At 36.9% G+C, this 14,750-nt stretch overlaps 1 protein-coding gene across 2 annotated transcripts in view; it reads right to left on the bottom strand.

Moving 5' to 3' along the window:
- The window catches only part of LOC128695931 (streptococcal hemagglutinin), a 127,794-nt gene that overhangs the window by 96,773 nt on the left and 16,271 nt on the right, over positions 1 to 14,750 (bottom strand). For both annotated transcript variants that reach the window (XM_070093101.1, XM_070093102.1), the window contains exon 3: positions 9,088 to 9,225. In XM_070093101.1, the coding sequence (XP_069949202.1) occupies positions 9,088 to 9,225 (138 nt within the window). The remainder of the gene's footprint in view (positions 1 to 9,087; positions 9,226 to 14,750) is intronic.

The following is a 14,750-nucleotide window of genomic DNA, read 5'->3' as shown; positions in this document are numbered from 1 at the left end:
ACTTCAAAAATTAAGGAAATGTGTGCAAAGTGGGTTGAACTGCAAATCACCCTAACACAGCTATTGCAAGCCGTGCTGGTGACTATTACAATGACAATGTTGTGGCCCATTTTAGACAAATCCTAAAGGAACAGGAGGTACAGAGCTCTATGGACAGATTTGTTGTGCGACAGAGGTCCAGTGACTCTCAAGCTGGTCCTAGTGGCATTAAAAGATGAAGAGAAGTAACCCCAGAAAAGGACTTGCTACCTCAAGTCCTATGGAAGGGGATTCCCCTTCTAAACAGTAACAATTTCGACATTCTCCCCTCCTCCCATCCCATCAATCATCACCAGATCTTCATTAAAGTGTCAATTATTCTATTGTTATTGTTGTTACTGTAATTATTCTATTGCATTAAACTTAATATTTCATGTGGTAAAATTTTTTTTTTCATACTTTTGGGTGTCTTGCACAGATTAATTTGATTTCCATTATTTCTTATGGGGAAAATTGATTCGCTTTTCGATATTTTCGGAATTTGATGAGCTCTCAGGAACGGATTAATATCGAATACCGGGGGTCCACTGTAAAAGGAAAAGTAATAAGACCAAGAACTATTAAGATAAAATCAAAGAAAACTCAGATGAGTGTGTATAAACATGTACATGTATGTGTAGTGTGACCTAAGTAGAAGTAGCAAGACGTACCTGTAATCTTGCATATTTATGAGACAGACAAAAGACACCAGCAATCCTACCATCATGTAAAACAATTACAGGCTTTTGTTTCACACTAACTTGACAGGACGGTAGTACGCCCCTGGGCGGTTGCTGTCTACCAACCTATATACAGAGGTCCCTCAATTATCGTCCTTAATCCGTTCCTGGAAGTGGGACTATTATCGAAATAGGCGATTTTCGAATCAATTTTCCCCATAAGAAATAACGTAAATCCAATTAATTCGTTTCAGACACCCAGTAGTATCAACAACAATTTTTTTTTACCTAAAAGATAGATTTACATGCACAAAAGAATGAACATTCAACATCACAGTTACCTTTATTGAAGGCTGTTGTTGATGAATGGAAGATAGGGAGGAAGAGAGGGAAGAGAGGTTATTGTTTGGAAGGGGAATCCCCCTCCATAAGGACTCTAGGTCACTTCAGGGGTCACTTCCCTAGCATAAATATAGATTTACATTCAGAAAAGAATGCCAAATAAATGTAAAGCACTAATAAAATGTATAAATGAACATTGGTAATAGGGGTAGTTGATGAGTGGAACGGCCTGCCTAGCAGGGTGATCAAAGCTAAAACTTTGGGTAGTTTCAAATTTAGGTTGGATAAATACATGAGTGAGAGGGGTTGGATTTGAGTCGGACTTGCACCTGAGCTTATTGCTTGGGTAGCATTTGTTCTGTTAGTGGGTTGGATTTGTGAAAGACCGGCCTAGTATGGGCCAACAGGCTTATTGCAGTGTTCCTCCTTTCTTATGTTCTAAAAGCTATGGCTTGGGTAGTTTCAAATTTAGGTGAGATAAATACACGATTGAGAGGGGTTGGATTTTAGTCGGACTTGCACCTGAGCTTATTGCTTGGGTAGCATTTGTTCTGTTAGTGGGTTGGATTTGTAAAGGACTGGCCTAGTATGGGCCAGCAGGCCTACTGCAGTGTTCCTCCTTTCTTATGTTCTTATTGAAGACTTGTTTGTGTGAGGGAGGGATGGTAATTTTATTGTTGGAGAATATGACACTAATATCAACTCTACGGCTTATTTATCTATCACAATTCAACTAATATGACATAATAAACAATATTAATAACATAGAAACATGGAATATACTCTAGAATGAATAAAGTAAGTCATTACGTATATCACGAGAGGTGTTGTGTTGTGTTGTTGTTGGGTATATAAGGGCCACTGAGAGTAAGCCGTCCATAATGGTGGTGAAGCAGCAGCTGAGGCGGCGGTGTTTTCTGTAGCCCTATATAACTCCAACAACATTGGAGGAGTTGGTAGAATCGCTGAATCACTAAAGAAGGCACCCTCTACCACCATCAACCACTATCACAACTGCTTCCACTCTACCACCACAACCACCTTTGTATTTTTCTACAAACTGTCACCTGAAAAGACTGACACACAGATCATAACAGGTAAATAAAACTGAAAACTTGCTGAGTGGACTGAACAAACAACAAAGAAAAGTGCACCACTTACATTCATCTTAAAGAAAAAGCCTTAGAGAACTCTAAAACAGCGTGTAATGAAAAAAGGAAGGCCTGAACAAGAATGTGTGTTTAGCACCGGCTGGTTCCACAAGTTCAAGTTACGTAATAAATTACATAATACAGCAATACCATGCATAGTACAGATAATGTGTGTCAAAAAATACCATACTATGCAATACAGTGGACCCCCACCTTATGAACACATCACGTTACGTTAAATCTGTCATACAAAGCATTTGAACGCAAAAATTTTGCCCCACCTCACGATAAAAAACTCGCCTTACGTGATTCATCCGGGACGTGTCCCACGTGTGGCCTCAGCGCCAGTGTTTACAAGCCAGCCAGTGCGGTTGCATCTACACATACATTCGGTACATTTCACATTATCCCAGTGTTTTTAGTGCTTATAACTGCATAGTCGGACTTGAGTCCTGGAAATGGGAAGTACAATGCCTGCACTTTAAAGGAGGGGTTTGGGATATTGGCAGTTTGGAGGGATATGTTGTGTATCTTTATATGTGTATGCTTCTAGACTGTTGTATTCTGAGCACCTCTGCAAAAACAGTGATAATGTGCGAGTGTGGTGAAAGTGTTGAATGATGATGAAAGTATTTTCTTTTTGGGGATTTTCTTTCTTTTTTGGGTCACCCTGCCTCGGTGGGAGACGGCCGACTTGAGAGAGAGAGAAAAAAAAAAAAAAAAATAAAAAAAACTGCAAAATAAGTCACCAAGGACCCCAAGAAAGCTTCTAGTGCCATCCCTGTGGTAAAAAGGGTGAGAATTAGTATGGAGTTGAAAAAAGAGATTAAGGAAATGTGTGCAAAGTGGGTTGAACTGCAAACCTTTATGGATGAAAATCACCCTGACACAGCTACTGCAAGCCATGTTGGCAACCTGTACAATGACAATGTTATGGCCCATTTTAGGAAAGTCTTAAAGGAATGGGAGGTACAGAGCTCTATGGATAGATTTGTTGTGCGACAGAGGTCCAGTGATTCTCAAGCTGGTCCTAGTGACATTAAAAGAAGAAGGGAAGTAACCCCAGAAAAGAACTTGCTACCTCAAGTCCTAATGGAAGGGGATTCCCCTTCTAAACAATAACTTCCACATTCTCCCCTCCTCCCATCCCATCAATCATCACTAGATCTTCAATAAAGGTAAGTGTCATGTGTTCTATTCTTAGTAAAGTAGTAATTGTGCATGTCTTCTTCAGTTTGTGTATATTAAAATTAATATTTCATGTGGTAAAAAAAAATTTTTTTTCATACTTTAGGGTGTCAGGAACGGATTAATTTGATTTCCATTATTTCTTATGGGGAAAATTAATTCGGCTAACGATAATTTCGGCTTATGATGAGCTCTCAGGAACGGATTAATATCGTAAGGCGGGGGTACACTGTACTGTAGTATTATAATGTGTTTTAATGTAATGCGTTTCAGAAATACAATTAAATGCTTTGAATTGCAAAAATATTTAGCCATTTGCTTAGTACAAATCAGTGCTGACAAAACTCATGGAAACACACAAGTAAAAAAACTACTGAAGATAAAAATGAAAAAATAGTATACTAAAGATTTTTATTACAGTTGTAAATAAACAATGTACCATACATATGGTAAAGAAAAAGATAATTCTTATTTTGAAAAACAGTTGAACAATGTACTTTGCACATTTTTTTCTTCTTTTTATCAGCATACATATCTTTATATCCCTTTGAGGGCCCAAGAATTTTCAAAAAAATTTTTTGTTATTTTTTCTTATGAAATGGTAGAGAATCTTTTTCTGAAGGTAATAAAACAAAAAGCACAATATCTGATGGAAAATTGACAAAATTACACTATCGCAAATTTTGGTTCGTCGGCGATATTTACACGTCAGCAATTTTGCCCACTTTGACTCCTATTTCAGGCCAATTATATTATTCCAGTCAACCAAATTCTTAGCTATTTTACTAGTATTATTTCTATTTTATCGCTTGATCACAAGAAACTGCCTAATCAACTATTTCAACTACTCAATAATGTGATCAGAAGTTGGTAATTTGGCCAATTTCACACAAAGTTCAAAATATTCCATTTCAAAATAGGGTCCAGAATAAACAATGCAGGCATGCCTGGCACTAAAATAACATTTTCTCTTTTTATCAGTTACATTTCCAAGCTTTACAGATGAATTCCATTTTAATTTTTTATTTACATAAAAATTTTTATTCATACCAAAAAAAATAGAAGATACTGTTATGCAATATTGTAATAAGTGTATAAATAATATCAGCGCATTCATGAATGTATATTAGACCCACCAACTGACGTATACAGTAGGGCCCCGCTTTACGGCGTTTCGCTTTACGGCATTCCGCTAATACGGTCATTTCAAATTATGATCAAAACTCGCTATACAGCTCCCCCCACCTGACTTTCTAATACGGTCACCGCGCCCCACCCGGCTTGTTTACATTCTGTGTGAGATCCGTAAGCACTAAGTCTCTCCATTATGACTGGAAACAACAAAATTTCAAGTGTTTTTAAAAGTTATTTCATATTTTATATATACTCTGATAATTATACTTATGTATACCTGTACCTAAATAAACTTACATACTGTGCTGGTGTGCAGGTACACATTAAAATCAGTAGAGTGTCTTATGTCTCGAGACGTCATATTAGTAATGATAATAATAATCATCGAGTCTCATTAAATGTCGTATATTACGTTAATATACTTATTTTCATTAATCCATCTATGATATTTTTTTCAAAATTATATAATAAACATGATACATAACATATAAAGATGATAAATACACCCCACAGCAGAATAAATAAACATAAATATGGGATTGTAATCCTTATAGAGAATAAACTTTGATTTGATTTGATTTGATGTGGTAGCAGATGACTTGCACAAATGACACCATATTAGAAATGATAATAATAATAATAATAATCACTGAGTCTCATTAAATGTCGTATATTACGTTAATATATACATTTTCATTAATCCATCCATGATATTTTTTTTCAACATTATATAATAAACACAATACATAACATATAAAGATGATAAATACACCCCACAATAGAAATAAACATAAATATGAGATGTGGTAGCCAGATAACTTGTACAAGTGAAGGCAAGAATAACATTTTCTCTAGTTTAACATAAGAGAAAATGTGTTACTGGGGGTAACTGTAGAAAATTATTCCTTTCGTATGAATTTAAGTAAGTTTATTCAGGTATACACAAATACAGTTACACAGATTATCATACATAACACCATATGTGTAGAGAACCTAGGATAACCCAAAAAAAAGCCAGACAGAGTGACTTATTTCCATTGCCTTCACCCAGAGCGTCATTTCTTCTAAAAATGGTGTTACATGAGAATGGGAGTGTTCTTTATTTATTCTACCATATCAATGTAGAGACAACTTGTACACAATTTAACTTGTACACAAACCAGACGTGTACACTTTGTTTGTTTACAAAACTTACGTTTGCCAGGTTTGTTTACATAACTCTGCGCCTGTCCTCCCTCATGTACTCATTCTCTCTCTCTCTCATTTATTCGTTTTATCTCATTTACTCACCTCTGACCCTACAGTAAGACTACAAATATTTTATGGTAAGTAATGATTGAACTGTATATGCATTTTATCGCTCTGGGATGCTTAAATATCATAGAATATATGTGTGGGTGGAATGGCCTGGTATGGTAGCCCGGCTGACTACCATACATACCACACTTGATTTCTTACAATAAATACTACTCATCTCACCCTAGATTAAGACTACAAATATTTTAAGGTAAGTAATGAGTAAACTGGATATGCATTTTATCACTCTGGGATGCTTAAATGTAATAGAATATTGTGTGTAGGTGGGGTGGCTTGGTATGGTAGCTCGGGTGACTACCATACATACCACACTTGATTTCTTACAATAAATACTATCTGTCTCACCTTAGAATAAGACTATAAATATTTTAAGGTAAGTAATGAGTGCACTATGTGTGTATTGTACTTTTTTATTGTTTTTTGATGCCTAGTTCTATTGCTAATGTAATGTATGTTAGTGTAAACTTGTTATCTAGTATTTGTATGCATTTATAAGGTGAAAAAAAGGGTGTTCCACTTTACGGCAATTTCCGCTTTTTGGCAGTAGCCTGGAACCTAACCTGCCATATAAGTGGGGCCCTACTGTATTGGAGTGTGATGTCATTTGTTTACTCTTGAACATCGGCAAAAATCGAACATTTCCGCTACTTTGAGGTAAATTTCAAGCTATTTTTAGTACTAAAATCAATTAAAATCATCTCTATTTCTGTAATATATCTTCCATTCTATCAAATGAGACCAAGAAACTGTGAATACAATCATAAAAAGCATATGAAAATACACTGCAAAGTCGGTGTTTTAATCCAAAAAACACGGTCGCATTTTTTTTCTCATTATGCACTGCATGCTGCAGGATTTATTTTATATGGTGCACACTTACCACATTGATGCATTCTCTCATATCTAAGCCCAAATTTACCACTCACAGCTTATCTGAGTGAGCTGAGCTCATGACGTAGATCTATGGTTTGGACCCTCAAAGGGATAAAACTGAATATCATTTTGTAACACCTGCCTCACTCTAATGCTTCATTCAATGCTTGGATACACGTTCATTATGAAGTCACACGCATCTTCAACTTTCACAATTAACTTTAATCCAATGTGAATTCTTTTATAAACATTGCTGATCTATTTCAACAAGTGTTGCATCATCAAGGTCGTTGGAATGTGAGTCAATGCACTGACTCACACTTTCACAGATGATATTTCCCAAGCTGCACACTGTTTTTACAAGTAGTTTCAATATGGGATTCAAAACTGGCAAAATTATTGGAACAATGTGGTAAAAGAAATTACTAAACAGCTCACATGTTGCTCGCAGTTACTTCAAGCCATAATTCACTTATATTTTCAACTGCATATCAGATACTGTAACCTTTCCAAAATTTGTTTCAACTTATGGCATTTTCTCCTGTTGTTACTTTTATAGCTTGCACAAAGGTACATCTTAAATAATAGGCCTTAAGTGTACCAATGACACCCTGATCCATTGGCTGCAATAATGATGTAGTGTTCAGTGGCAGGAAAATGAAAGAAACACTTGCATTCAAGTCAGAAAGAGAAGTAGGATGACCTGGTGCATTGCCCAATGCCAACCAAATTTAAAAGAACTATGTCATTATCTTTACAATTACATTCAACTACAGTGTAAAAACAACTTGCAAACCGGTCTTCAAACAATTGTTTCATTACCCAGGCTTTATTTGACTTCCATATAACAGGAAGTGCATTTTTTGAATAGGATTTAAGAACCCTTGAATTTTCTGCTCTGTACACCAACATTTCAAGTCAGCAGATGTATTCCCACCTAATAAAAGCATTAAAGAGTCTTTGGAGACTTTATATCCTGGTTGAGAAGATTCTTTTTCCACCATATAAGTGACTGATGGCATCTTCTAAAAAAAACCTATTTCATCTACGTTTAAAATTTGTCTGTCTTTGAAGCCATTTTTATCAATCAATTTTTTAGATCATTAGGAAATCTTGCAGCTGCCTATACTGTTTGCTTTGACATTTTGACCAATAATTCCAACATTATAGATTCCCATACACTTTTTGCCAAAAAACTTTCCCTTTCATTACCATCAGTAATTTTGCCAGTTTACACAAAATTAAAAGAAAGATCCAATTTAAAAACAGAGTCCAAAATAAACACTGTAGACATTCCAGGCACTAAAACAACATTTCCTCTGTTCATTAATCATGTCTCCAGACCTCTCCTATATTACACCTGCCCTCCATTTTAAATCCATCATCACACAAAAAATCAAAGCTTCATCATATTTCTTGGTTAATAAAATATAACCAGGAATGATGATCATGCTTTAAGGCATCCCAGTAATTGAAACAGACCTAGTAAAAACCTATAAAACACACTAGAGTGGAGGGAACATGAGAGTCTTACCCTTCCTCGGAAAAATCATCAAAAAATTTAACATTTCCTCTGTTTTGTGCCCTATTTCAAGCTACTTCCAGTCCTGAAACCAACCAAAACCATCTTTATTTCAGTAGTATGGCTTTCATTTTATCAATTGATACCAACAAACTGCCAATAAACCACCTTAAAGACTATTTTAAACCAAACACAAGGTCACAGATTTGCTTTTCATATCATGCACTGTGGGACATTTTTTTTTATACTGTGCACACTCACCACACAGACCCATTCTTGCATGTCCAGGCCAAAATTTACCTCTCACAGCATATCTGACAGTGCTGTGCTTAAAATGCATATCTACATGAGTGATGTTGATGTCAATAATGTAGATCTACATAAGAGAGAGTGAAAGGGTTAAAAGACCCCAACAGAGCTCAGCCAGACATGGTGACCATATTGGAATATCCTGGATTACTAACTCTCCAGGTTAATAAGTCAAATGAAATATTCTGTTACATGCTCCTGGCCCTCTGGAGCAGCCCAGGTTGTTGCTTACACTATACACTATAAAACTCACACAAAGGAGACAGAAACTTATGACAACAGTCCAAGTCAGACTAAAATGTCGTCATAAGTTCCTCTCTCTTATATGTGGGTTATCTGTGCACTGTTCCAGTCACAGTATTGTGACTTTTTATTCTTTATTCACAATTAAACTCCATCAAACATGAATCTGCTTTCCCATATTATCACAAATATTGCATTGATACAGTTACCTCTTTAACTAAAATAAAATACATGCATCAGCAATATGACTCACTGAACTGGCTGAAATAAAATACTGGATTAATTATCAGTACCATGTGTGACACTTTACCTGGGATAGTGTAAATAATTTCTACATTTCCATCATCGGCTTCAAACCGAAGTCCAGTTTCTTGCAATAATTTCACCAACAAAGCATTTCGTTGCTTCAGTGCTGTCACCTGCTTCATCAGCCGCTTAACTTCCTTCTCTGTGGAATGAGGGGTGTTAATGTTGCAGTTTTATAACTGTAGTGTAAGCATGCCTCTGGCAAGACAGTGATGGAGTGAATGATGAAAGTTTTTCTTTTTTGGGCCACCCTGCCTTGGTGGGAAATGGCCGATGTGTTAATAAAAAAATATACAGAAGGGCCCCACTTACACGGCAGGTTAGGTTCCAGGCTACCGGAAAGCAGACATCGCCAGAAAGCAGAACGCCATTTTTACCACTTATAAATGCATATAAATGCCAGGTAACAAGTTTACACTAACATATATTATGTTAGCAATAGAATTAGGCCATTACTTACTTTAAAATATTTGTGGTCTTAATGTAGGGTGGGAGGTGAGTTTAATTTGTAGGAAGTCAGGTTTGGGAGGTATGGTAGCCAGCCAGGTCAGCCCACCTCACCCATATGTAATATACTTCATTAAATTAAAGCTCCCCAGAGTGATAAAATACATACAGTACATTCATTAGTTACCTTAAAATATTTGTAGTCTTAATGTAGGGTAAGAGGTGAGCTTTATTAGTTTGTTTAAAGCCAGGTTTGGGAAGTATGGTATCCAGCCAGGGAAGCCCTCCCTACCCCACCCACACATAATGTAAACAAACCAGGTGACCGCGTCTGGTTGTCGTCATTTTACATTGTGTACAAGTTGTCTCCACATTGACACAGTAGAATAAGTAAAGAGAAACACTCCCATTCTCATGTAACAGGTACACCACTTTATTGTTCACCACAACTTATATTAGTCCCTTTTATATTATAATTCTAACTTTAAAGAATTACCTTTAAAGTACTACCTACTATCATATTCCCAAGCTCCATTATTTGATCATCACTTTATTTGTTCACCACAAATTATTTTAGTCCCTTTTATATTGTCTCCTTTATTTTAGCTCATTATTTTTACATTTGTTAAATAATTCAGGTGCTATATTTTTAGCTTTAGAATATTTACTTTGTTTTATACTTAATTCTAACTATAGATTCACTACAAATCTTATGATTACAAGCATTGATCCTGATACCAACCTCTTATTTAATGACTTAAATGATTCAAACAGTTACTGTAATTACTACACAGCAGAACAATCAAAGGCACTTCTCAGAGCCAACAACAACATAACTATCTTTAACTACAATATCAGATCTTTAAGCAAGCATTACGATGACCTCCTAGCATTACTAAATTCCTTGCATGCCAATATGTCCATCATTACACTAACTGAAACATGGCTAAAGCCTGATACTACAGATGTCTATACCATTCCTGGTTACACAGCCATACACAACTGTAGGCCAGACCAACAAGGGGGTGGCTCAGCTATATACTACTCAAACCAACTAGAATGTATCACTAATACTTGCACAAGGGATGAACATGGGGAATATATAATAGCTAAATTCAAATCCAAATACCTACAAAAACCTCTCACAGTGATAAACATCTACAGAGTTCCACAATCAAACATTAGCCAATTTAGTCTAAACCTAGGAAGTATGATAACTGATGCACGCATGAACAAAGATCACTTACTACTCTCCGGTGACTTCAATATAAATCTACTGCAAGACCAGGACCCACACGTAACTGAATTCACAAACACAATGAGTAACTGCATGTTGCTACCAACAGTAACAAAACCTACAAGAGTTACGGAGACTAGTGTTTCCCTACTTGACCACATCTGGACCAACACCATATCCCCTTTAAAATCAGGCATAATTACAGATAATACCACAGACCACTACCCTACTTTCCTCATAACAACTCTTGGTAAAATACCCCAAGACACTACTAAAGTCACCTTCAGACTTCACAATGAGGCAGCCATTAATAACTTCACAACAGCAGTAACAAACATTGACTGGCACACTGAGCTAGAAATCTATACAGATATTGATGAATGTTTTAATAATTTTCTAAAAAAGACCCAATACTTCTATAACAAGCACTGCCCTAAAAAAAAACTAAACAGATGACAGCTAAGAGACTGAACAGTCCCTGGCTAACACCCAGCATTCTTAAATCCATAAATACAAAACACCGATATGAAAAACAGTACAGAATGGGTCACATAACCAGAGACCAAACAAAACGTTACTCGTCAATCCTAACCAGCCTGATAAGAAGGGCAAAAAAATTGTATTATGAGAACAGATTATCCAACTTACGAGGTGATATAAAAAAGACCTGGAAGACCCTATCAGAAATTCTGGGAACAAAAAAGATATCACGAAATAGCGAAATAAAATTAGCAAAATCAGATGAACCCCAACTCCCACCAACAGAAACAGCAAACAGACTCAATGATTTCTTCTCCACTATAGGACAAAACCTTGCCAATAAAATCCCAAGCTCAGATACCCCACCAAACGACTACCTCACTGGCAACTACCCGAACACACTGTTCCTAGCTCCGACTAACCCATACGAAGTCTCCCTTATTATCAACGCACTAAAAAACAAGGCAGGAGATTTAAATACCTTACCACCCTTTATATACAAAAAAGTGTCACAAGTACTATCACCAATCATTGCAACACTCTTTAACAAATCCATTGAATCCTCCACCTTCCCTACAGCTCTCAAAATAGCAAGGGTCACCCCGATCCATAAAGGAGGAGACCAAACTGAGTTGAATAACTATAGGCCAATATCCAATTTACACCCTCTCTCAAAAATCTTCGAAAAATTAATTCATAAACGAATCTACTCCTACCTCATCTCCCAAAACATTCTCAACCCCTGCCAATTTGGATTCAGGCCTAATAAAAATACTAATGATGCTATTATACACATGCTAGAACACATATACACTGCAATAGAGAAAAAAGAAGTCCCACTGGGGATCTTCATTGACTTACGTAAAGCTTTTGATACAGTTGACCATGACTTGCTCTATGTAAAATTGTCACACTATGGTATTAGAGGGCACTCCCTCAACTACCTCAAGTCATACCTCAGCAACAGAAGCCAATATGTGTACACAAATGGGGCAAGCTCTTCCGCTCAACCAATTACAGTTGGTGTCCCACAGGGAAGTGTCCTTGGCCCTCTTCTCTTTCTCCTATACATAAATGACCTACCAAATGCTTCACAATTACTCAAACCCACACTTTTTGCAGATGACACTACATACGTCTTCTCTCACCCGAGCCCAGTCACGCTAGCCAATACTGTAAACACCGAATTACAGAAAATATCTACCTGGATGAGGACTAACAAACTTACACTAAACATTGACAAAACCTACTTCATTCAGTTTGGTAACAGAGCTACAGATGTACCTCTTAACATAACGATAAACAGATCACCTATCACAAAGCTAACAGAGGGAAAATTCTTAGGAATCCACCTTGATAATAGACTCAAATTTCATACACATATACAACAAATTTCTAAGAAAATTTCCAAGACTGTAGGCATACTATCGAAGATACGGTACTATGTTCCACAGTCAGCCCTCCTGGCCCTTTATCACTCTCTTATTTACCCCTATCTCACCTATGGAATTTGTGCATGGGGCTCAACAACAATTAACCATCTCAGACCACTAATTACCCAACAAAAGGCTGCAGTTAGAATGATAACAAATTCTCACTACAGGCAGCACACTCCACCAATATTCAAAACACTCAACCTACTCACCATACAAAACATCCATACTTATTACTGCACCTATTACATACATAGAACACTTAACTCTGATATTAACCCTCCCCTCAAACATCTCCTTGCCAACCTCAACAGAACACATGACCATAACACAAGGCACAGATCACTCTTTGATGTTCCTCGTGTCCATCTCACGCTATGCAAAAACTCAATGCACATAAAAGGCCCTAAAATCTGGAATTCATTACCTGTAAATATAAAAGATACACTACCTGTTTATAAATTCAAGTCTCTTCTCAAAGATCACTTACTCACTCAAAACCAAATAAATACTGAATAACTGAACCTTATAAATTGTATATCCTAAATGTTACTCACAATTATATCACACAAATGTTAAACCTAGGACCCAATCTAACTTTATTATTTTTTTAAATACACTACCTAACAGAATACTCCATTCTACTGAATGTACAGCAATGCATGCAACTATATGACCTGTCTTTGTAATACTCATTTGTGCTTTATAGTTATCTGTTTACAATAATGTTTTATCACTGATTTCATCATTGCTTAGTTAATCTTAAGTTAATTTTAAGCCAGCCCATAATGCTATGCATATAAGTGGCTTTGGCATGCTGCTCTTACCTGTATTTTTTTGTACCTCTGTATGTATGCTAAAATTACTAAATAAATAAATAAATAAACAATAATGTAGGTATGTAGTCCACCTGGGCTACATACCTACACCTACCTACATAGCTACACGATATTTATTGTGGCCCAAAGCCATATTATTACCATCAACATACCATGTTCACTGAGTTTAATCGTTTTTAGAAGAAATAACGCCCTGAGTGAAGGCATACTTAGGTGCAGGTACACATACATATAATTATCAGTTATAATAATAATGTAGGTATGTAGTCTGCTTGGGCTACATACCTACATGATATTTAGATGCCATCATAAACAAAGGGAGAAGTAATGAATAATTCATGCCGAGATTTGTAAACAAAAGCATTATGTAATAACCCTTAAACGGTCCAGACATATATATACGTTCTCATGCATAGCGCCCCAAACGTATATATACATTTCATTTTTCATTCATTCAAAATTGGAGTGATAGGCCTGAGTCACCTAGACATAAGAGAATGGGTGTGTGCACTCAGTGTGCGCCATATAAAAAAAATTGGGGACGCCTGGGTACCACATGGTAGGTCCAGTTACATTCAGCTCCATCTTGGGTCAGCATCATGGCACACCCTCATGATTCACTCACGCCTTGTCGTATTAACACTCTACTACTCGAGAAAAGTGATATAGATCGTGAATTTAGTGGATTTGACACCAATGGGGCCAGTAATATTCAAGGAATTAGTGAAAATGTCGACGATAACCCAGATGACCCTCAGTCCATCACCTCTGGGTTAGCCACACCTGTCCTAGGGCCAAGCACCTCTAGGGTAGCCAGTGTGGCCACAGCAGACCCTAGGCCAAGCACTTCTGGGGTGGCCAATGTGGCCACACAAGACCCTGGGCCAAGCACCTCTGGAGTGGCAAGTGTTATTCATAGGCAACTTCGCAAGAGGAAACTATCATTTTCCCGGTGTTTTAGTAATAGTGAAAGTGATGTAAGTGACAATGAGATTGATTTTATGCCATTCGAGGATTTGTCTAGCGATAGTGAAGTTCATTATTCACCAGTGAAGTGTACTTTTAGGCGTCGTCGTCTACATTCAGGCAGTGTGCCATATGCAGTCCCCAAGGGTCATGGCAGGTCACAATCCAAAACCCCGGCCACTGACAGTGAAAGTGATCATGAAGGCGAGTATGTGGGGATGGAGGAAGTAGTGGTGGGTGGCACTGTACCTAGACCACATGGCGC

This window comes from Cherax quadricarinatus, chromosome 41, assembly GCF_038502225.1.
Source record: "Cherax quadricarinatus isolate ZL_2023a chromosome 41, ASM3850222v1, whole genome shotgun sequence".
Classification (NCBI taxonomy): Eukaryota; Metazoa; Arthropoda; class Malacostraca; order Decapoda; family Parastacidae; genus Cherax; species Cherax quadricarinatus.
This window is presented reverse-complemented; position numbering and strand designations above follow the sequence as displayed.